Source organism: Trichechus manatus, unplaced genomic scaffold (assembly GCF_000243295.1).
Source record: "Trichechus manatus latirostris isolate Lorelei unplaced genomic scaffold, TriManLat1.0 scaffold00041, whole genome shotgun sequence".
Lineage (NCBI taxonomy): Eukaryota > Metazoa > Chordata > Mammalia > Sirenia > Trichechidae > Trichechus > Trichechus manatus.
In genome coordinates this window covers 16,115,624-16,140,098 of record NW_004443977.1, presented here as the reverse complement: position 1 = coordinate 16,140,098, position 24,475 = coordinate 16,115,624, and the positions used below count along the sequence as shown (strand labels likewise).

The following is a 24,475-nucleotide window of genomic DNA, read 5'->3' as shown; positions in this document are numbered from 1 at the left end:
TTCAGCTCAGTAATGAAGTCACTCCCGAGATTCACCGTTTAGACAAAGATTAGACAGGCCCACAGTACCAAACGAGACTAATGGGGCACAAAAGCCCAGGGACAAAGGCTAGAAGGGAGGAGGGGACAGCGAAGCTGGTAATAGGGAACCCAAGGTCAAGAAGGGAAGGTGTTGACATATCGTGTGGTTGTTAACCAATGTCATAAAACAATATATGTACTAACTGTTCAGTACGAAACTATTTGTTCTGTAGCCCTACAACTAAATTACAATAAAAAAAATTAAAAAAAATAAAGTGTCATCTTTGCTTGTCAACACTTTACAGAGGTTTTTTGAGGCAGATTTTCCCAATGCAATACGTAGTTTGATCTCTTGACTGCTGCTTCCATGGACATTGATTGTGGATCCAAGTAAAATGAAATTCTTGACGTCAATCTTATCCCCGTTTATCATGATGTGGCTTACTGGTCCAGTTGTGAGGATATTTTTTTGTTTATGTTGATGTGTAATGCTAACTGAAGGCTGTAGGTATTCTTTCATCTTCATCAGTAAGTGCTTCAAGTCCTCTTCACTTTCAGCAAGCAAGACTGTGTCATCCGCATAACCAGTTTGTTAATGAGTCTTCCTCCAATCTTGATGCCCCATTCTTCTTCATATACTCCAGCTACTCGGATTATTTTCTCAGCATACAGATTGAATAAGTATGGTGAAAGGATACAACCCTGATTTTAAACCACGCAATATCCCCTTGTTTTGTTCGAACAACTGCTTCTTGATGTATGTACAGGTTCCTCATGAGCACAATTAAGTGTTCTGGAATTCTCATTCTTCAAAATTTTATCCATAATTTGTTATGATCCACACAGTCAAATGCCTTTGCATAGTCAGTAAAACAGAGATGAATATCTTTTTGATATTCTCTGCTTTCAGCCATGATCCATGTGACACCAGCAATGATATCCCTGGTTCCAAGTCACCTTCTGAATCCAGCTTGAATTTCTGGCAGTTCTATGTGGATGTACTGCCCTAACAGCTTTTGAATGATCTTCAGCAAAATTTTACTTGTGTGTGATAGTAATGATATTGTTCGATAATTTCCAAATTCAGTTGTATCACCTTTCCTAGGAATAGGCATAAATATAGATCTCTTCCAGTAGGTTGGTCAGGTAGCTGTCTTCCCAAGTTTTTGGCATTGACTAATGAGTACTTCCAGCATTGCATCCAGTTGTTGAAACATCTCAGTTGGCATTGGGTCAATTTCTGGAGCCTTGTTTTTCACCAATGTCTTCAGTGAAGCTTGGACATCTTCCTTCACTGACATCGGTTCTTGATCACATGCTTAAATGACTGAGCATCGACCGATTCTTTTTGGTGCAGTGATTCTGTGTATTCCTTTGGTCTTCTTTTGATGCTTCCTGTGTCATTCAGTATTTTGCCCATAGAATCTTTCACTAGTGCAACTCAAGGCTTGAATTTTTTCTTCAATTCTTTCAGCTTAAGAAATGCTGAGTGTGTTCTTCCGTTTGGTTTTATAACTCCAGGTCTTTGCACATGTCACTATGATACTTTACTTTGTCTTCTCCAGTTGCCCTTTGAAATCTTCTGTTCAGCTCTTTTATTTCATCATTCCTTCCATTCGCTTTAGCTACTCAACATTCGAGAGCAAGTTTTAGAGTCTCTTCTGACATCCATTATGGTCTTTCCTTTCTTTCTTGTCTTTTTAATGACCTCTTGCTTTCTTCACCCTAGGAGGAAACAGTTTTATTCTGTGCTCATTTCTGTTCATTGTTCCCAGGGTAGACTAACACCCAAGCTGACTAAAAGAGTCCTCCCATTTCCTGAGAATGAAGGAGCCACTGTAACCAAAGAGTGCATAGTGCTTCCTGCTAGCAAGTGTTTATATTTTTTAATTCATTTCTGGTGACTGCGCATAATCATGCCTCAGGTCTCCAGCTAGGAATGAGTGTCAAGGTTACACTGTCACTAGTTTGCAGAAGGAATTGGCTTAAATGAAAGAAGTCTTCTTAGAGAGGTTGAACTTTAAGCTTTAAAGTCTAGTATCTTCCCCTGCTAGACCGTTGGTGGTCTGAGGCTTAAGATAATGACCCATTCATTTTTGTATGACTAAGGCTTGGGATAATAATGCTCGGCAAAGATAACATTCACAAGTCTTGGTGATAGAAGTTCAGGAAAAAAGAAGAAGGCCCTCAACAACATGGATTGACACAGTGGCTGGAACAATGGGCTCAAGTATAACAACGATTGCCAGGACAGCCCAGAACCAGGCAGCGTTTTGTTTGGTTGTACATAGGGTCGCTGTGTGTTGGAACCTTCTCGATGACACCTAATAACAAGAACAGTGTTGATGGAATTATTGAAAGACTGATGAGCTTCAGGAAAGCATTTCTCATATTGAAAAGAATGTCCAACATCTGATCACTGAGTTTTTGATTTCTTTAGTTATATTTAGCACTAGCTTCTCATAACTAGTTGCAATTGAGAATATTTTGACTCATGGTGATCCCATGTGTGTCAGAGTAGAACTGTGCTCCATAGGTATTCAGTGGCTACTTTTTTATAATTACATTGCCAGGCCTTTCTTCTGAGGCGCCTGTGGGCAGGCAGGAACCTCCAAACTTTTATTTAGCAGCCTAGCATATTAACTATTTGGACCACCAAGGTTCTTCATAATTTCTCATAATCCAAAAAAAAAAAAAAAAATCTAGAACAGTTGCTGTTGAGTTGATTCCAAGTCAAGGCAAAAACACGTGTTGCAGAGTACAACTGTGCTCCGCTGAGTTTTCAATAGCTGTGAACTTTTGGAAGCAGATCAGCAGGTCTTTCTTGCAAGGCATCTGTGGGTGGGTTTGAACTGACAACTTTTTGTTTAATGGTGCAGCACTTCATTGTGCTGCCCAGTGACCTTATAAGGTTTCTCACAGTGAATGACAACTTAAGAATTCAAATACTAGACACTGTTAGCACACAACACATTTAGAACAACCACCAGGTATATAATTATGTGTAGTAACCGCATGGTGTATGTGTATATATTTTCCATTTTTCCACAGTGTGGATTCCAACTCATAGCTACCCTATAGGACAGAGTGGAACTGCTCCATAGGATTTCCAAGGAGCAGCTGGTGAATTTGAAATGTCGGTCTTTTTGGTTAGCAGCCATAGCATGCTGTAGCTCTTAACCACTGTGCAACCAGGGCTCTGTGTGTACATATATATACACATATACACACATATCCAAGACTGGTTGGATGGGCAACAGTTTTTATATATATATATATATATATTTATTTTATTGTACTTCAGGAAGGCTTACAGAACAAATAGTTTCTCATGACACAGTAGTACACATGTTGTTTTATGACATTGGTTAACAACATATTAACCCTTTAAATTCTCAACCTTTTTTTTTTTTTTTGGTGACAATACACATAGCCAAAGATACACCATTTCAAAAATTTCTACATACACAGTTCAGTGACATTGACTACGCTCTTCCAAATGTGCTGTTATTCTCACTTAAGATGAAAGCTCACAGAACAAAATAGTTTCTCATTTAACAGTTACTACAAATGTTGGGCAACAGTTTTAATGTGCATTACTGTAGACTAGTTTGATTGCACAGCCCTATCAAAGGTACAAATGTAAATGTAAAAAATAATAACGAGAAAGTAGTGGAGAAGTTGACAGGAAACAGAAAGTATGTTAGTCTCATCAAAGCTTCTAAATATTTTGTCTAGGTAACAGGTAGAAATTTTCTTAAGACCATATCTCAAGAAGTCTGTACTTGGAAAATCCCAACTCTGTTTCCAAGACTGTTGTCCTAGTTACCTAGTGCTGCTGTAACACAAAAACCACAAGTGAGTGGCTTTAAAGAAGGGAAATTCATTTCCTCAGTTTTGGTGGCTAGAAGTCCAGATCAGGTTCTTGGCCATGTCAATTCCTTTATTGGTAGCCCGGAGCATTCCTTGAATCCTCGGCATTCCTCAGCTTGTACATAATCCTCACTTAGCATCTGTCTTGCCCCTAGGTGTGTCTCTGTGTCTATTCTGTTCTTTTTATAACTCAGAAGGAATTAGTTTTAGAATCCACCCTACACTGGTATTTCCTCTTCAACATGTCAAAAAAAATCCTCTTTACAAAAACAAGATCACAACAACAGGTACAAGGATTAGGATAACAATATAAATTTTGTGAGACATAATTCAATCCAAAGCAACTGTGCTTAGTCTTCTGGAGTCATAATTTCCAGAATCCAGTCTCTTCTCTGGTGTTCTTCCTCCATGCAGAGAGAATGAATCATGTTCCCACCAGAAGCTGGAAATACAAGACAGACAGTGGGACAGACATACGATGCTCATAGAGGTGTCCTGAGGTGAACAAGAGAGGGTTCCTTCAAAAGCATGTGAGTTTCTCAAAAGCATTTCTTGCTCAGAGGACATAGATGCAATATTTTGGTGTGGTAATGTTTAGACATGCCAAGATTACATCTAAGAAAAGAGACCAAACTGCTCTTCTAGGTCATAAAACCTTGCCCTGTAGAATATATAAAATTTCCTGGAATTCTTTTTCTAGTTACTAGGAAAACATATCATTGCTCTTAAGGTAATTGAGAATAAACAGTATTAGTGTGAGAGGCTGCACTGGAACTCGTGTCTTCAAGTTATAGCCAGGGTTCACTCAAATGAAAGCAGCTAGAGAAAACCTGTGGGAAAAAGGTTGGAGTTATAAGGAAGGTGGCTGATTAGCATTTTTGCTTGGGTGGAGGTTTTGGGAGTGGAGAAGTGAGAGAATGGTCCCAGATTGTACAGAGCAGTATGAGAACAAGAGTTCAGAAGGTGATGGAAGAGAGGGGAGGCACAGTGGTCATTCAGGTTCAACAAGGTTCATGGTGCCCGTGGTTAGGGTGGGAGGCTTGGCTTCCTCTTGCTCAGCTTCACTGGCTATGATGTCAATGAGCAAACCACATGGTCATTTCAAAACCAATATCTGATTAATTCAAACAACAAACACCATCAGCTTGAAATCATTCAATGGTTTGCCCCTGATGATAGACTCTTTTTACTCTTTTTATATGGTTTATAGTACTCTGCATGGCTGGAAGAAAGGGACAGCAATCTAATTTTGAAAAATCATCCACTGAAAACTCTAGAATTGATTCGATGGCAAGTGGTGTTTACTGGGGCTTGGTCACCCACTTTTACTTCTCCACCTTAGTTTCATACCCATTTCCTTGTGGTCTCTCCCTTCCAGCCCCACTGTCTTCTTCAATACCTCATACTTGCAACCCTGACCAGCCCAGACATTTGCCTATGCTTTTTTTATAGCCTGGATCATTTCTCCTGGATTTTATGACATAGTTAAATACCGTTCATCCTTGAGAACCCAGCTCAAACAACTCTTCAAAGAAAACCTCACGTGACCTCCTTCCCTCCATACAATCCCCACCTGGTAATCCAGGATAATCTCCCTGTCTGCTGTTTAGCAATCTGTATTCCTTCTACAACCTTAATTCCCTTCTGCCATATAATTTAACATATTCATGGGCTTTAGGGATTAGGATGTGGACACATTTGGGGGCCATTATCCTGCCTACCATATGTTCTTAGTACATGTGGGGCCCTGCCCAGGGAGAGTAACTAGGCAGGGTCCTTCCCATACCTGCAGATTTGGTGACCCCTGTCATTTCTCTATCTTTCACTTTATTGCCAGAATCAACAACATGACTGTTTACACATTGATCTAATTAACTCTATGACAACATGTATCCAAGAAAAAATCCAAGAAAGATAGTAAAGGAGGAGGATGTAGTTTATACAAGCCAATTAACTCTTTGGATCCCAGTTTTATTATTTCTAAAACGTATGGATGGAATTTTTGAGTTGTTAGGTGTTGTTAAGAGTTGGTTTTGACTCATAGCGACCATATAGCTACATATGGAATTTCAGTTCTCAGGATCTTCAAGTATACAGCGAGTGCAAGACTTTATAAGTGTACTAATATAGTAACGTGAGAGTTTTAAAGTTTATTGCTTCTGAGAACTGGAAGCTTAAAAACTCCTAAATGTCTCTATGGCTTCTGTTTTTGTCTCATTCTTTCTGCAAATTGATTACAGGGAAATTTGGTAAATTTTGGAGCATGGTTGGAATCGGATTTTAAATAATGCTAATTGCTAAGGAAGAATTTGAAAATTTTTTATACAAGAGACTGAGTCTTTTAGTACTTGTAAAATCTTTCTTCAAGCAAATATTAAATTGTTGTTTTGGGACATACACTAATTCTTGGTTTAGGTCACAAACGCTTCCCCCATGAAACCTCAAATAAAAGAATGAACATATCAGTCTTATCATATTAGTCTTTATTTATCTAAGGCCTCTTTCCTTTCCATATAAAGTTAATAATTAGTTTTTCCAACTCTTTAAAGACTACTGTTGGTATTTGGATCGGGATGCATTGTATTTGTAGACTGCTTTGAGTAGAATTGACATTTTCACAATATTCACTCTACCTGTTCATGAGGGTGATATGTTTTTTCCATTTATGTAGATCTCTTTTGGTTTCTTGCAGTAGTGTTCCATAGTTTTCTTTCTATAGGTCTTTTACATCCCTCGATAGATTTATTTCTAAGTATTTTATTTTTTTAGGGCCTATTATAAATGGTGTTGTTTTCCTAATTTCTTTTTCATAGTTCTCTTTATTGGTGTATAGGAATCCAACTCGTTTTCGTATGTTTATCTTGTATCCTACTACTCTGCTGAATCTTTCTATTAGTTCCAGTCGTTTTCTTGTGGAGTCATTTGGTTTTTCTATGTATAGTATCAAATCATTGGCAAGTAAGGACAGTTTTTCTTCTTCCTTACCAGTTTGGATGCCCTTTATTTCTTTTTCTTGCCTTATTGCTCAGCTAGGATTTCCAACACAACGTTAAATAGGAGTGAAGATAAAGGGCATCCTTGTCTTGTTCCTGTCTCAAAAGGAATGCTTTCAGCCTCTCTCCATTAAGAATGATGTTGGCTGTTGGTTTTACATACATAGCTTTTATTATGTTGAGGGATTTCCGTTATATACCTGTTTTACCAAAAGTTTCCTCAGGTATGGGCATTGGACTTTGTTGAATGCCTTTTCTTCTCAAGTGAGATGATCATGTGATTATTTTATTTTATTTTATGTGGTGGATTATGTTGATTGATTTCCTAATTTTGAACCATCCTTGCATACCGGGTATGAATCCCACTTGGCTGTGGTGTATTATTTTTTTGATATGATGCAGAATTCTACTGGCTAGAATTTTGTTGAGATTTTTTGCATCTATATTCATGAGAGATATTGGTCTACAAATTTCTTTTTTGTGGTGTCTTTGCCTGGTTTTGGTATCAGGGTTATACTGGCTTCATAGAATTAATTTGGAAGTATCCTTTCTTTTTCTATGTTCTGAAATATTGTGAGTAGTACTGCTGTAAGCTCTTCTCTGAATGTTTGGTAGAATTATCCAGTGAAGCCATCTGGACTTGGGCTTTTTTTTGTTGTTGTTGGGAGTTTTTTTTTACTACCTTTTCAATCTCTTATAATGGGTCTGTTCGGATTTTCAACTTCAGTTTGTGTTTATTTGAGTCAGTAGAGTTTTTCTAGAAATTTGTTCATTTCCTCTAGGTTTTCAAATTTGTTGGAGTAGAGTTTTTCATAGTACTGTGTTGTGATCCTTTTTATTTCAGTTGAGTTTGTTGTAATGGCCCCCATTTCATTTCTTCTTTGGGTTTTTTGCATCCTCTCCTGTTTTTCTTTTGTCAGTTTTGCCAAAGATTTGTCAATTTTGTTGATCCTTTGAAGGAATCATCTTTTGGTTTTGTTGATTCTTTCCATTGTTTTTCTATTCTCTGTTTTGTTTATTTCTGCTCTGATCTGTACTATTTTCTTTCTACTGGTGGCTGTGGGCTTCTTTTGCTACTTCTATTTGTTGCAGTTGTGTAGCTAATATTTTGATTTTGTCCCTTTCGTTTTTGATGTGTGCATCTATTGCTGTAAATTGACCTCTGAGCACTGCCTTTGTTCTGTCCCAAAGGTTTTGGTATGATATGTTTTCATTCTTATTTGATTCTAGGAAATTTTGATTCCATCTTTGTTTTCTTCTATTACACAGTGGTTTTTAAGCAGGGTATTACTCAGTATCCATGTATGTGATTTTTTTTCCTTACTCTTCCTGTTGTTAATTTCTACTTTAATGACATTGGGATGAGAGAAGATATTTTGTATTATCACAACGTTTTGGGTTTGGTTGAGGATTGCTTTGTGGCCTAAGATGTGGCCTATTCTACAGAACATGCCATGTCCATTGGAAAAGAATATGTACTTTGCTGTTGTTGGGTGGGATGTTCTATATATGTCTATGAGGTCAAGCTGGTTGATTGTGGCCTTTCAATCTTCTGTATCTCTGTTGAGTTGCTGTCTAGATGTTCTGCCCTTTACTGAGAGTGATGTGTTGAAGTCTACTGTTATTGTGGGACTGTCAATTTCTCTTTACAGTGCTATTAGAGTTTTTTTTTTTTTATGTATTTTGGAGCCCTGTCATTGGGTGCATACATATTTATTATGGCTATGTCTCCAGATGTTACCTTGAAGACTAAGGTGCTCTTGACCCAAGCCTTGGTGTTTTCAATCACCTCATATGCATACAAAGCTGGAGTAAGAATATAGAAGACTGAAGGAGAATTGACACCTTTCAATTGTGGTATTGATGAACAATATTGAATATACCATGGACTGACGAAAGAATGAACAAATCTGTCTTGGAAGAAGTACCGCCAGAGTGGTTCGTAGAAGTAAACATGGCGAGACTATGTCTCACATACTTTGGACAAGTTATCAGGAGTGATCAGTCCCTGGCGAAGGACTCCATTCCTGGTAAAGAAGAAGGTCAGCGAAAAAGAGGAAGACCGTCAATGAGATGGATTAACACAGTGGCTGTAACAATGGGCTGAAGCATGACTAAGAGTGCGAGGATGGTGCAGGACCGGGCAGGATTTAGTTTTGTTGTACCTAGGGTCGCTATGGGTAAGAAATGGCTGGTCGGCACCTAACAATGACATGTCGTCATGATGGATTGTCCCTTTAATTATTATATAATGCCCTTGTTTGTCTTTTGTGGTGTATTTTGTTTAAAGTTGTTTTTTTTTTTTTTATCTGAGATTAGTATTGCCACTCCTACTTTTTTTTGTAGCAGTTTGCTTGGTATATTTTTTCCATCCTTTGATTGGTAATAAATTTATGTCTTTGTTTCTAAGGTGTGTCTCTTGTAGACTGCATATTGATGAGTCCTGTATTTTTTTTCATTCCGTCACTCTCTGCCTCCTTATGAGTGTGTTAAAGCCATTTACGTTCATTGTGATTATTAATAGGTGTGTTTACTGTTGTCATTTTTTAGTACTTTTTTCTTTTTTTGTGGTGCTGACCATTTCTTTGTTCCTCTTACTCTCCTGTGGTAAATTCCCTTCGTTTGTAAATTTTTATTTTTCTGTTTCTTTCATTTTTGTGGATTTTGTGTTTAGTGAGACTTTATGTTTTTCTTCTTTATTTTGATGAGTAGGTTTGTTAACTTTCTTTCTGGTTAGCTAGAAATTTATCACTATCTTCCTAAGTTTGAATCAGTCATTTATTACATGATATCACTTTGATTTCCTCTCAATTTGAAAGTTCTATACCTACACCATTTATTCCCTCTTTTATTTTTCTGACATTGCTGTCATTTACACATTACTCTCTCTGGTTCCCTGTTGTAAATCTTTTAGTTTTGTTTTGTCCTTGAAAGTCCATTGCCTAGGTTGTTATCTGGCTAATGTGCTCTTGTATCCTAGCTTCAGTCTGTTGTCTGATGTTGTTGATATTATAACCAAAAGACTCCCTTTAATAAGTCTTTTATGGCAACATGGAATGGGGAAGTAGCTCCCTCCCCTGAGTGGCACAGCACAGCCCATCAAGAAAGACCAGAGATGGCACACAGCTCCAGGTGGTTAGGAGAAAGGAAAGGAAGGAAGGTAGGGAGACAAGAAACTAATTTTCCAGCATGGTGACGCAGTCGGGGAAGTGGCTCCTCAGCTGAACAGCACTGCACAGACTCTCAGGAAGGAAAGCAGATGGCACATGGTGTCAGGTGTTTGTGAGAAATGAAAGGAAGGGGGTGAGAGAGAGATAAGAAAGCAAAAGAAGGCAAAAAAAGCAATAGAATCAACAAGAAATGGCACTGAAGGAGCCTACTGGTGGGGGCGGGATGAATCCAAGCAACAAGGAGCTGGCATCTTCCTAGTCAAAGGACCTTGGCCCGCTGGACACTGGCAGAAGCTGTGCAGAGGGAAGAAAGGAGGGGGGCAGGTGGGAAAGTATGTATCTCTGGTTACTGGTTGCTCTGTCTCCTGCTGGGAGCTCCATGAACTTGTCTTCTTGGTGGCTGAGGATTCCAAGATGGTGAATCTGGGCCACTTTTGCTGACAGGGGACCTCCACTTCATAGCTCTCCTCTTTCCCTGTTCTCTGTCAGTTTCTTATTCCATTCAGTGCTTGGGTAAGTTCTTTAACCCTTTGATTGATGCTTAGGTTTCCAGGATTGATGTTTGTATCTGTTTTACTTAGTTTTTCAGGTCTTTGCTGTGGAGGGAGTGTGTGGTGCTTCTATCTATAGTTCATCCATGTTGTGAGATGTTTTGTGGAGTCATCATTATTCTTTATCATTGTGTAGCATTCCTTTCTGTATGTACCACAGTTTGTTAATCTGTATATATGCTGATGGGCACTTAGGTTCTTTCTTTGTTTTTGCTACTGTGAATAATGCTGCAATGAACCTGGGTATGCATGTGTCTATTCATGTCATAGTTCTTATTTCTTTAGGGTATATACCTAGGAGTGGGATTGCTGAGTCACATATGATATTTCTATTTCTAGCTTTTTAAGGAAGTGCTATAGAATTTTCCATAGAGATTGCATCACTTTACATTCCCACCAGCAATGTATAAGAGTTCCAATCTCCCCACAACCTCTCCAACACTTGTTATTTTCTTTTTCTATTACTGCCAGTAATGTTGAGGTGAGATGGTACCTCACTGTAGTTTTTATATGCGTCTCTCTGGTGGCACAGTGGTTAAGAGCTACGGCTGCTAACCAAAAGGTTGGCAGTTTGAATCCACCAGGCACCCCCTTGGAAACCCTGTGGGGCAATTCTACTCTGTCCGATAGGGTTGCTATGAGTCAGAATCGACTCAGGAACAGTGGGTTTAATGGTTACTGATAGTGAGCATTTCTTCAAGTGTTTGTTAGCTGTCTAAACGTCTCCTTTGGTGAAGTTTCTGTTCATATTCTTTGCCCGCTTTTTAATTGGATTGTTGTCTTTTTGTTGTTGAGGTGTTGAAGTTTTCTATAAATTTTAGAGATTAGACTCTTGACAAGTATGTCACAGCCGTAATTGTTTTCCCAGTCTGTAGTTTCTCTTTTCACTCTTTTGGAGAAGTCTTTTGATAAGCATGAGTGTTTAATGTTAAGGAGGTCCCATTTATGTAGTTCATCTTCTGCTGTTTCTGCATTTTTAGTTATTGTCTCAGTTTTTTATTGTTTTAATGAATGATATTACATCACTCAATGGCTAATGTTAACAAGGCTAACAAAAGTCTATTACTGAAGAATAAACTTAAATATACCTTATTTTATTATGAAAGTATCATATCTTGTATTGATAGATAAAAATCAAATTATTAATGCAAGTAATAAAATTATTGCCAATCTTATTTACCTCATTACTTTGTTTTTCATAAAGATATTTTTAATTTAAGTGGTCTTATTAGGAATTTTCACAGCATAACATAGTTTTGTACCCTGAAAATGTAGGCATACATGCACTATCTGCAATTTGTTCATCTATCCTTGACCTTCCCTTAATGTAAATTTATCACTTATTGAAATGCGTTTTGTAAAAGCAGATATGACAGCAAAATCACCTCTTGGCACTTGAGGACTAATCTCTTCCATTAAAATCACAATGTAAGTGCATTGAACTGACATTGTCAGAGGGATGAATTTGAATCTGTCCTAATTAATTGAAAATATAAATTATTCCAAAGATTCTTTTTCTTCAGACTATACACATTTCAAACGTTCAATAGCCACATACGGATAAATGCTGCCATACTGGACATCTTCAGTCTTGGGAATTAGGCACTGGATTTAACCATTTGTCTGAGATGTGGGGCCAGAATTCTCCCTGAAGAATGTCACTGCACAACTTTCCTTGCCATGATGTTTGCAGTATAGGTAGCTTCTCAGGGGAAAATAATGATCGTTTTAGAATGAATTCATCAGAAAAGTAGCAGATTATGCCTATTATGGTGCTCCAACCACTTTAGCCAGAAAACACCCTAGGTGCTTTCTAAAGATCTGACCTTATTTTAGAAGCCAAGGCCCTGTGTTAGTTGGGCAGTGGGTAAGTCTGGAAAGACTACATCAAACCAAGCATCACTGGGCCTCTCTTAGACTGCCAAACAATATTTATTCCCTCAATTTGATTATCTTTAAAAATATAAATACCAATGAGAAAAAGATATATATTTATGATATTCTATTCCTATTAAAATGTTGTTCTTGTTAGTTGCTGCCAACTTGGCTTTCACTCATGGCAATCTTATGTATAACAGAATAAAATATTGTCCAGTCCTGAGCCACCTTCATGATCATTGGCATGTATGAGTCCATTATTGTGGACATTGAATAGTGCCTTCCATCCCAGGGGGCTCATCTTCCAGTACATATCAGACAATTTTCTGATGTGATCCATAAGGTTTTCATTGGTTAGTTTTTGGAGTCGATTACCAAGCCTTTCTTCCTAGTCTCCGATAGTCTGGAAACTCCACTGAAACCTGCCCACTATGGGTGACCCTACTGGTGGTTGAAATACCCATGGGATAGCTCCCAGCATCATAGCAGCGTGCAAGCCTCCATAGTATGACAAACTGACAGACAGGTGGTGGTCCATTATAATAAGCACTCTTCATTCAATTTTGTAGTATTTAACCTTTGCAAATTCCCTTTGAATTTGCGAAGAGCCACACCATTGTGAATAGAGAAAGTAGAGAAAAGTATTGTGTAGAATCTGCCAAAAATAACATATTCTTCTCACATTTTCTTCTTTTCTGTCTTCGTTTTGCTACAATTTACAAGCATTTTAATTTAGAACTCAAGGATTTCATTGTCCTTAAAAAGTAAAAGAATAAACAACAAATCCTGAGTGTAGACCAGATGTTGTAGTGAAAGGTAGGAGTTTATGGTGCCCATGTCCACCTCTCTGATAGGCTAACTCTAATCTGATATCTTTGGGGAAAATAGTCAAACCCTGGAGTTGTTATAATAAATCCCCTCATAAATTTGATATACAAGCCAATCTTTCCTGTGGTGTGTCATCAGAATTCTATTTGTATCCTGCTTCCTTCTCTTGATGTAGGAACCCAAGTACTGGAAATAGCAGTTCTTTTCTGTGAAAGGTTTACCAATTTGCAGTGCTCATCTGAAGACAATGCTTCCCACAACTGAAAGTGAAACAAACATACTGCCAACAGGAATAACGTCACATTAACTCTGAAAGTAATATAAATCTTTTATATATTGAGGAAAGTACTAGGACCAGAGAATTGTCACACAACAGAAACATTATATATCATTCATGCATTAAATTCTTCTCAACTGTTGTTGACATTACCTATGTATTGTGAAGCAGCACCTGCTCTTGGAGACCATTCCTACGTGGTGGTCACTATTTCTGTGGAAGAGGATGGTGGCCTATAATATTTATTCCTCCTGTTTTTCTTTTTCCCAGGCTGACCTTTTTACTCCTTCTTTTAATGCTCTGGCTCTTTTTTGAAGGTGGTGATTTGTTAATTTTATATTAACTTTATTGAGTTATAATTTATACTCAGTCAAATGCTCACATTTAAAGTCTTTTGTTCCATGAATTCTTAAAAAATCAGCTTTAATTTGGAATTAGTTACACACAATAAAATTTACCAATTTTACATCTATAATTCAATGAGTTTGATAAATGGCTAGTTATATAACTACCAACATTATCAAGGTCTAGAATACTTCCATTACCCCTAAAATTTCCCTTATACCATCCTTAATATTAAATAGTATTTTCTATTATTGAAGAAGAAATAGTCTTTGTTAAGCATGAAAGCAGTAAGGGGAGGATAGTGGGACATTCTATTTTTAACAGTTAAAATATCAAATAGGCCTCCTTCAGATAGTCTCTGTGGTAGAGTAAATCACTGAGGATCCTAATATCATTATTTATTTTCTAATATTATTATTCAAAAAACAATTATTACATTTCTGGAAGGAGAATTTCCTGACGAAATGATTGAAAGAGTCAGAAATTTAAGTTTGAGATCAATCTCCAAATAAATACTTAACCTTGGGTTCTAAGGGGAAAGAATTAAAAGACTCGGACAAGAAACTTTCTTGGTATTGATACTCAAATTTTTCTTTCCACCCTCCGAGAGTTTCTGAGGCTGGATGGAAATGGAACCAGAAACAGGCAGAGCATTTAACTGCTGCATGATAAAATTCAAATAAAAGAGTCAGGGTTCCTTAAGGGGAAAGTAGGTATTTCTGCTCTTAAATATTTCTCTGCAGAGGGGCTTGATGACCAGTTAAATATTTTAGGAGATCTAGGTTCAGAGTAGGTCTAAAACTCTTAGTATAAGCACTACTCTTGCATATAATTAAAATAATACCTAACACATAAAATATAAGGCATAACTAGAATGCTATTTAGAAGTTACAGAGAATGATGAGACTTTGTCAAGCTTATTTTGGACACGTCATTAGGAACGACCAATGGCTAGAAAAGGACTTCATATTTGGTAAAGGAGCGGGTCAGTGAAAATGAGGAAAATTGTCCATGAGATGGATTGACAAGTGGTTGCATAAATGAAATCAAACATACCAAAGTTGTGAGGATAGCGCTAGACCGGGTTTGCTTTGTTGTGTTATACGCAAGGTCACCATAAATTGAAGCTTCAAACCCAGGCAGTCTGGCATCGAAACCAGTGGTGTTAGGCATGAAAAAATGCCACTGAGCACTCAAGACATCACTCCCACTCTCCACCTCCATGGAAATCCTTGCACCATTGAAAACCTTCCAGTTTCATACTGACATAACCACATGTTGAATTAAAGCCCTCCCAGACTATTCCTCTCATGCCTTTCTCTCTGTCCTGTGCAGATGTTGCATTCTTAACTCTACTACAAGATATTCCAACACAGGAAAGCTATGGTAACTTCTTACCTCTCTAGGAGGTCAGCAGATTCGGGCATCTCAGAATATGTTTATGGTGGTGATGACATTGAAAAATGGATGATGATGGTGGTGGTGACGAAAATTAGGATGAGAGGGTAATAGCAGTGCCGGTTCTACAATGAGAGAATTACAGGGACCAGGAGTGTGAAACTGAGATCGGAGGTCCAATGCTTGGGTTTCTGCACAGAGTTGTTGCACTGATTGGAATCTGGGCTTTCATTTTCTCCTGTCATTCTGTGTATGCTGTCTTGGAGTCCTACCAGAAGACCCAGCATTAGGCAAGGAAGTAAAGACAAGGTAATTATTCAATAGAGGATGAGTTTCTCAGCATCTCTCACTCTGGGCTGCCTCCTCTGGTGGTGTTTGCAGACCATGAACCAGGGTTTCTACCCTAGCATGTGGGGGGTTGGGGAAGCCACTAGCAGGCATCTTTCCTCCCTCACCCATTTGACCTTTTCTATGAGAATGTCCCCATAGTCTCAGAAGGTGGGGTAGATGGCGGCACCTACACTTTAAGGTAGAGATATTATCGGGTAGCCCCAGGGGCCAAGATCCAATACCGATGTTCCTCAGTCTTGCACCAGGGAGAAGGGGCTGGGGTGAGGGGAACGCAACTGCAGTAGAAATAGCCCAGACTGTGGAAACTGCTTCCCACAAGACACCATGGCCCGAGCTCTTAGGTGGTTGCTGCTGTCTCTGTTTCTGCTGCTCTTCTGTTCCTGTGCGCAGAGTTTCCTCAAGAGAGGGACTCGGGGTGATCCATCGAGCACAGCGAATCACCATAGAAGTCGCTGGTTCAAGCAAAGGCTCGACCATTTCAGCAAAAAGAGGTCGCGATTCTGGCTACAGGTAAAATCTAATGACCAGGGCAGGTAATGACAGGTGTGGGATGGTGTGAGCTTGAGGCACTGAGGAGGGTGCCGCTGAGGTCTGGGAGGTAGAGGAGACATGGGGAGTGTTTTCAATCCCTGGAAGGTATGCAGTTCAAACCCACCCAGAGGCACCTTGGAGGAAAGACCTGACAATCTGCTTCTGAGAAGTCACAGCCTTGAAAATCTTATGGAGCACAGTTTTACTCTGAAATTTATGGACACACCATGAGTTGGAATAGACTATGTGGCTTCTGGATTTTTTGTTTGTTTGTTTGTTTTGTTTTTAATCTGTACTAAGCATTGTACTAGGTACTTTATATCACCTTGCACTTTTTAGTATTTTTTTTTTTTTTTACATTTTTTGTTTTCATTATGAAATATTTTCAATATATATGGAGAGAGACAACCTTGTGTGTGCCTGTTGAGGTTAACTACTGGAAGTATTTTATCATAGTTATTCTCATCTCTTCAATGATTATTTTTATACGTAGGCCCTGAAAGAGTTACTTGGGGGTACTTGGCCAAAGCCCAAATACTATCAGATGAGTAAGCTAGCAGAAACCCAGAGAGGGCTGCTACAAAGGTGAATTCAGATATGTTTCTTGTTTTATTTTATTTTATTTATTTTTGGCATTAAAAAACAGAAATATATTTTCTCATAGAAATGGAGGCTAAACATCCAAATCAGGTTCTCGGCCATGTTGATTCCTTCTGTGCCTCTCAGTTTCTGGTGTCTGCTGGCAATCCTTGGCATTCTTTGATATTCTTTGGCATTCCTTGGGGTTGTCTTCTTCCCTGTATGTGTGTCTCTATGTCTATTCTACTCTTTTTACAACTTAGAAGTGATTAGGTATAGGGCCTACCCTCTCTTGGTATGACCTCATTAGCATAACAAAAGAAAGTCCCTCTTTCCAAAAAGAACACTGGTGGCACAGTGGTTAAGAGTTATGGCTGTTAACTGGAAGGTCCACAGTTTGAATCCATGAGCCGCTCCTGGGAAACCCTGTGGGGCTGTTCTACTCTCTCCTATAGGGTCGCTATCAATCAGAATCAAATTGATAGTAATGGGTTTTTTTTCAGTGGAGTGCATATTTTGGGGAACACAATGCAATACATCACAATTTCCAAGACAACTCCATAGTGTAGGAAGGGCAAGTATTACTATGCCTGGGAGCAAACTGAGATTGCAACGAGGCTAAAAGTTTTGCCCAAGGACTGTCTACAGCAAATAAGTGAAAGGAGTGAGTTTAGAATCCTGATTATTTGACTCTTAACCCAATGCTCTTTCCACTCTGTCCAAACAGAGAATTTCTAAAATGTTTGCTCTATTTGGATATCAGATAGTGAAGAGCTTTCAGCTCCTTGTTAAGGAATTTTGACCTCATCCAGGAAATAATGTGGAGCAACTGAAAGGTTTTGTGCAAAGGACATGACATGTTTAAGTCACTGCCTGAGGGACACAGACCTGGCTGCTGTAGTGTGTGTTAGTGGAATAGACATCTCAGGAGGAGGGAGGGTAGTTCACTTACCAGACCTTCAAACCTGGACTCAGTTTTAATAAGTAATCTTGGTTTATTTTTAACTCATGTTTCCTGCTCTTGTTCGTCCTTATATTAGTTTTAATATTTATTCTTAGATTTGTTATTAAAAGTAATTTCACTCAAATCTCACAGACATGAATAAAGCTCACAAGTTTTAAATTTTTTTGTTTGCTTGGATTTTTATCTTTCATTTAACATTTTATCCAACTGAAAAATAAGTTCTATTTAATTTTGTATTCTGACTCGCAAACTATTATTGTTCTTAGATGCCATCAAGTTCCAACTCATAGCAACCCTATGTAAAACAGAACAAAACACTGCCTGGTCCTACGCCATTACAATCATTGTTATGCTTAAGCTCATTGTTGCAGCCACTGTGTCAATCCACCTCATTGAGGGTCTTCCTCTTTTTCACTGATCATCTACTTTACCAAGCATGATGTTGATCCCTCCTGACAACATGTCCAAAGTATGTGAGACATAGTCTCACCATCGTTGCCTCCAAGGAGCACTCTGGTTGTAGTTCTTCCAAGACAGATTTGTTTGTTCTTTTGGCAGTCCATGGTATATTAAATATTCTTCTCCAACATCACAATTCAAAGGCATCAGTTCTTCTTCGGTCTTTTTTATGTATCATCCAACTTTCACTTGCATAGGAGGCGACTGAATACACAATGGCTTGGGTCAGGCTCACCTTAGTGTTCAAGGCGATCTCTTTGCTTTTCCACACTTTAAAGAGGTCTTTTGCAGCAGATTTGCCCAATGCAATGTGTCTTTTGATTTCTTGACTGCTCCTTCATTGGGTGTTGATTGTGCATGCTAGTAAAATGAAATCCTTGACAACTTCAATGTTTTCTCCATTTATTATGATGTTGCTTATTGGTCCAGTTGTGAGGATTTTTGTTTTCTTTATGTTGATGTGTAATCCACACTGAAGGCTATGGTCTTTGATCTTCATCAGCAAGTACTTGAAGTCCTAGTTCTCCAAATATGAATTTACAACTTTAACTTCTGCTTCATCAACTTAATGGTAGTTTCTAGAGGGGCCTGAGCACCTTTCAGGGGTCCTGGGTGTTGAGGCTCAAATGGTTAAGCACTCAACTACTAGCTGAAAGGTTGGTGCTTTGAACCCACTCAGAGGCATCTTGGAAAAACCTTGCGGTCTTCTTGAGAAAGGTCACAGCCTCGAAACTCCTAAGAAGTATAGTTCTACTCTGTACGCGTGTGGTTACCATGAGTCAGAACAGACTTGATGAACACTGGTTTGGTTTTTGGGTTTGAGAATATTTCACTGAGCTAACAAGTCATCCTTCGCTGAATCATTTAGATTTGGAGGAATATTTTCAGTTATTTTTTGTTTTGTTTGTTTTCCCAGTTGCATAAATTTTCTATGAATTGGTTGCTAGAACTAGAGTGTTGATCCAATTCAGTTTCTTTGTTTTTTGAGAGTGTGGGAGGAAAACTACTTCATAGATAATGGCAAGTTGTTTCATGCAGAAATACGTAATGCCTGAAATGTCTCTTTTATGATTATTATTATGGTAGAAACTGTTGATGCCCAATGCCTAGATCTATCAATTTTTTGAGGGTTTGCAAAGTGACAAGATTCTCATTTTATCATTCTTCATTGATTAGCTGGAATACATGATAAAGGAGCCTTTCCATCTATTATTTGGTTACTTGGTGACAAAGTTTGTATTGGAAAGATAGTATAAATGCTTGACTTACTCTCTTTTTTACCATATTTTAAAAGTACAGTAAGGATAACAGATTTAGAATATCACACAATCATTCATTTTCTTTATCTCCTCTTACATAGCAGTCTCAGAATAATACCAACACTGCCTTCAATAATATAATTACTGAAAGATCATGAAAACTTTTCTTTGCAGTCTATTTGTCCATGAGGTTGATTCTTCTAAAGACGTACAAACAGTTAAATTACTGGCTTTCTATCAGTCACTCTTAATTGTTTCTCTCTGTATGGTTCTGTGACTAGTAAAATACATTTGTGTCTTTTTATTTTATTATTTTTAAAAATAGGCTTCGTAAAACTTAATTTTGTCTTATAGTTACCTAAAATATTTACATGGTTCCAAAGTCAAAACAAAAAGATATTGCAATAAACTCGATTTTGACTGGTAATATTATTATTCTTAATGCTTCTCTCTATGACTTTATAAAAGATGAAACCCTTCGTCTCTGTTTCACTAAAACTTTCCACCTTTTCTCCTTTACTTTTCTACTTTTATTAGTGATATTATCGCCATGTTTCTTTTTTTATAATTTATTTTATTTATTTATTTGTTGTTGAGAATATACACAGCTAAAAATACACCAATTCTACAGTTTCTAAGTGTACAATTCAGTAACATTATTTCCATTCCTCCAGTTGTGCAATCATTCTCACTCTCCTTTTCTGAGTTATTCCTTCCCCATTAAGATAAACTCACTGCCCTCTAAGGTTCCTATGTAATCTTTCGAGTTACTGTGGTTAAACTATTCATAGCAGAACCAGTAGAATAGGAGCAGATGGAAAATAAATCAAATATTCACCAATAGAATGCTAGTTTAATTATTATGCTATATCCACACAAGAAAATATGAAGTAGCTGTAAAAGAGAGTGAGGAATATTTCAACATCTTTACATATTGCTATGTAATGACCTCCAATATATGATAGTATATGAAAAAAGCAGAATGGCACTTAATCTAAGAAAAGCAGAAAAATGAAATATATATATATATTTACAAAAAGTAAAGAAAAATGCATTTAAAAATTAGTAAAAATTGTTACATATAATGAGATGGAGATAAAAGTTTTAGGAAATACAAATTATCTCAGTTTTCTCAGAATATACTTAGTTTTGCAGGTTTAGCTTTATTGTTGTTCTTGTTGCTTTTAGGTGCTGTCAAGGCAGTTCTGACTCATAGTGAACCTATGTACAACTGTCAGGTATTGAATTGTGTCCCCACAAAATATCTGTCAACTTGGCTGGGTCGTGATTCCCAGTATTGTATGATTGTGCGATCTGATGTGATTTCCTTATGTCTTGTAAACTCTATCACTATGAGATTACATGTGATTTCCTTATGTGTTGTAAATTCTATCACTGTGATGAGGTTATACTGATGAGGTTGACAAGATTAGATAGTGTCTTAATGCAATCTCTTTGGAGATATAAAAGAGAGAAGCGAGCAGAGACACATGGGAACCTCATACCACCAAGAAAGTGTGCTGGGAGCAGAGTGCGTCCTTTGGACATGAGGTTCCTGCACAGAGAAGCTCCCAGACCAGGGGAGACTGATGACATGGACCTTCCTCCAGAGCCAGTGGAGAAAGCGTTCCCCTGAAGATGACACCCTGAATTTGGACTTGTAGCCTACTGGACTGTGAGAGAATAAACTTCTCTTTGTAAAGCCATCTACTCATGGTGTTCCTGCTAGAGCAGCACTAGGTGACTAAGACAACAACAGAATGAAACACTGCCCGAAACGACTACATCCACATGATCTTTGTTATGCTTGAGCCCATTGTTGCAGCCATAGTGTTAGTGCATCTCACTGAGGATCTTCATCTTTTTCGATGACCCTCTATTTTACCAAGCATGATGTCATTCTCCAGGGACTCATTTCTCCTAATAACATGTCCAAGGTATATGAGCCAAATTCTCACCATCCTTGCCTCCGAGGAGCATTCTGGCTGTATTTCTTCCAAGACAGATTTGTTCTTTCTTTTGGCAGTCCGTGGTATATTCAATATTCTTCATCAACACCATAGTTCAAAGACATCATTTCTTCTTCAGTCTTCCTTATTCCTTGCTCACGTTTCACATGCATATGAGGCAACTGAAAACACCATGGCTTGGGTCAGGCACACCTTAGTCGTTAAAGTGACAACTTTACTTTTTTAGCACTTTGAAGATGTCTTTTGCAGCAGATTTTCCCAACACAATACGTCATTTGATTTATTGATTGCTGCTTCCATGGATGTTGATGATTGTGGATCCAAGTAAAATGAAATCCTTGACAACTTCATTTTTTTCTTCCTTTATCGTGATGTTTCTTATTGGTTCCGTTGTGTGGATTTATGTTTTCTTTTTGTTGAGGTGTCATCCATACTGAAGGCTGTGGTCTTTGGTCTTCATCAGTAAGTGCTTCAAGTCCTCTTCACCTTCAGCAAGTAAGGTTGTGTCATCTGCATATCACAGGTTGTTAATGAGTCTTCCTCCAATCCTGATGCTCCATTCTACTTCATATAGTCCAGCTTCTCAGATTATTTGCTCAGCATACAGATTGAATAAGTATGGTGAAAGGATACAACCCTGACACACACCTTTCCAGATTTTAATACATGCAGTATCCCCTTGTTCTGTTCAAATAACTGCCTCTTGATCTATGCATAGTTTCCTCATGAGCACAATTAAGTGTTCTGGAGTTCTCTTTCTTTGAAATGTCATCCCTACTTTGTTATGATCCACACAGCTGATTGCCTTTGTATAGTCAATAAAACACAGGTAAACATCTTTCTGGTATTTCCTGTTTTCAGCCATGATCCATTTGACATCATCAATGATATCCTTCTTTCTACCTCCTCTTCTAAATCTGGCTTGAATTTCTGGCAGTTCCTTCTCGATGTAACGCTTCATCTGGATTTGATCTCAGCAAAATTTGACTAGCGTGTAATATTAATGATATTGTTCAATAATTTCTCTATTCTGTTGTATCACCTTTCTTTGGAATAAGCAGAAATATGGATCTCTTCCGGTTGGTTGGCTAAATAGCTGTCTTCCAAATTTCTTGGCATAGACCAGTGACTACTTCAAGCACTTCATCCATTTGTTGAAACACCTCTGTTGGTATTCTATCAATTCCTGAAGCCTTGTTTTTCTCCATTTCCTTCAATGCAGCTTGGACTTCTTCCTTCAGTACCATTGGTTCTTGATCATATGCTACCTCCTGAAATGATTAAATGTCAACCAATTCTGTTTGGTACAGTGACTCTGTGTATTCCTTCCATCTTCTTTTGATGTTTCCTGCATCTTTCAGGTTTTTGCCCATAGAATCTTTCACTATTGCACCTCGAGGCTTGCATTTTTTCATCAGTTGTTTCAGCTTGAGAAACGCCAAACATGCTCTTCCCTTTTGGTTTTCTAACTCCAGGTCTTTCCACACATCATTACAGTAATTTACTTTATCTTCTTGAGCCTTCCTTTGGAATCTTCTGTTCATCTCTTTTACTTCTTAATTTCCTCCATTTGCTTTAGCTACTCTACAGTCAAGAGCAAGTTTCAGAGTCTCTGCTGACATCCATTTTGGTCTTTTTTTTCTTTCCTGTCTTTTTAAGGACCTCTTGCTTTCTTCATGCATGATGTCCTTGATGTCATTCCACAACTCATCTGGTCTTCAGTCATTAGCGTTCAGAGTGCCAAATTTATTTTTCAAATGGTCTCTAAATTCAGATGGGTGTATTCTCAAGGTTGTACTTTGGTTCTCATAGACTTGTTTTAGTTTTCTTCAACTTAACTTAAACTTATGTGTGAGCAACTTATGGTCTGTTACACAGTCAGTCTCTTGCTTTGTTCTTACTGATGATGTTGAGCTTCTCCATCATCTCTTTCCATAGATATAGTGGATTTGATTCCTGTGTATTCCATCCAATGAGGTCGACATGTACAGTCACCATTTATATTGTGGACAAAAGACATTTGCAATGAAGAAGTCGTTAGTCTTGCAAAATTGTATCATGCGATCTCAGGTATCATTTCTATCACCAAGGCCATATTTTCCAGCTACTGATCCTTCTTCTTTGACTCCAACTTTTGCATTTCAATCACCAGTAATTATCAATGCATCCTGACTGCATGTTTGATCAGTTACAGACTGCAGAAGTTAGTGAAAATCTTCAATTTCTTAACCTTGGCCTTAGTGATTGGTGAGTAAATTTGAATAACAGTTGTATTTACTGGTCTTCCTTGTAGGCGTATAAATATTATCACTGACAGCACTGTACTTCAGGATAAATCTTGAAATGTTCTTTTTGATGATGAATGGAATGCCCTTCCTCTTCAATTTGTCATTCCTTATATAGTAGATCATGTGACTGTCTTATTGAAAATGGCCAATACCAGTCCATTTCAGCTCACTAATGCTTAGGATATCGATGTTTATATTTTCTGTTTCATTTTCTGATGATTTCCAATTTTCCTAGATTCATACTTTGTACATTCTACCTTCTAATAATTAATGGATATTTGCAGCTATTTCTTCTCATTTTGAGTCTTGCCACATCAGCAAAGAAGGGCCTGAAACCTTGACTCCATTCATGTCATTAAGACTGAATTTACTTTCAGGAGACAGCTTTTCTCCAGTCATTTTTTGAGTACCTTACAAACTGAGAGGCTCATCTTCAAGCTCTCGATCAGACAATGTTCTGCTGCTATTCATAAGGTTTCCAATGGTTAATTTTTTTCAGATGTAAACAGCCAGATCCTTCCTCATGGTCTGTCTTAATCTGGAAGTTCAGCTGAAACCGGTCCATTATGGGTGACACTGCTGTAATTTGAATACCAGTGGTATAGCTTCCAACGTCACAGCAACATGCAAGTCCCCACAGGAGGACAAACTGACAGACGCATGGCAGGAGGTGGTTAGCTTTGGCACCATGTAAATGTTTCCAATAAAATAATTAAAATTGACAATAAAATGAAACAAATG

General features: G+C 38.0%; 1 protein-coding gene across 1 annotated transcript in view; it reads left to right on the top strand.

The window, feature by feature from the left end:
* Nucleotides 1–16,293: 16,293 nt before the first annotated feature.
* Nucleotides 16,294–24,475, top strand: part of LOC105756269 (thymus-specific serine protease-like) — a 33,282-nt gene continuing 25,100 nt past the window's right edge. Inside the window, exon 1 of the mRNA XM_023731202.1 lies at nt 16,294–16,320. Coding sequence (XP_023586970.1) covers nt 16,294–16,320 — 27 coding nt within the window. The remainder of the gene's footprint in view (nt 16,321–24,475) is intronic.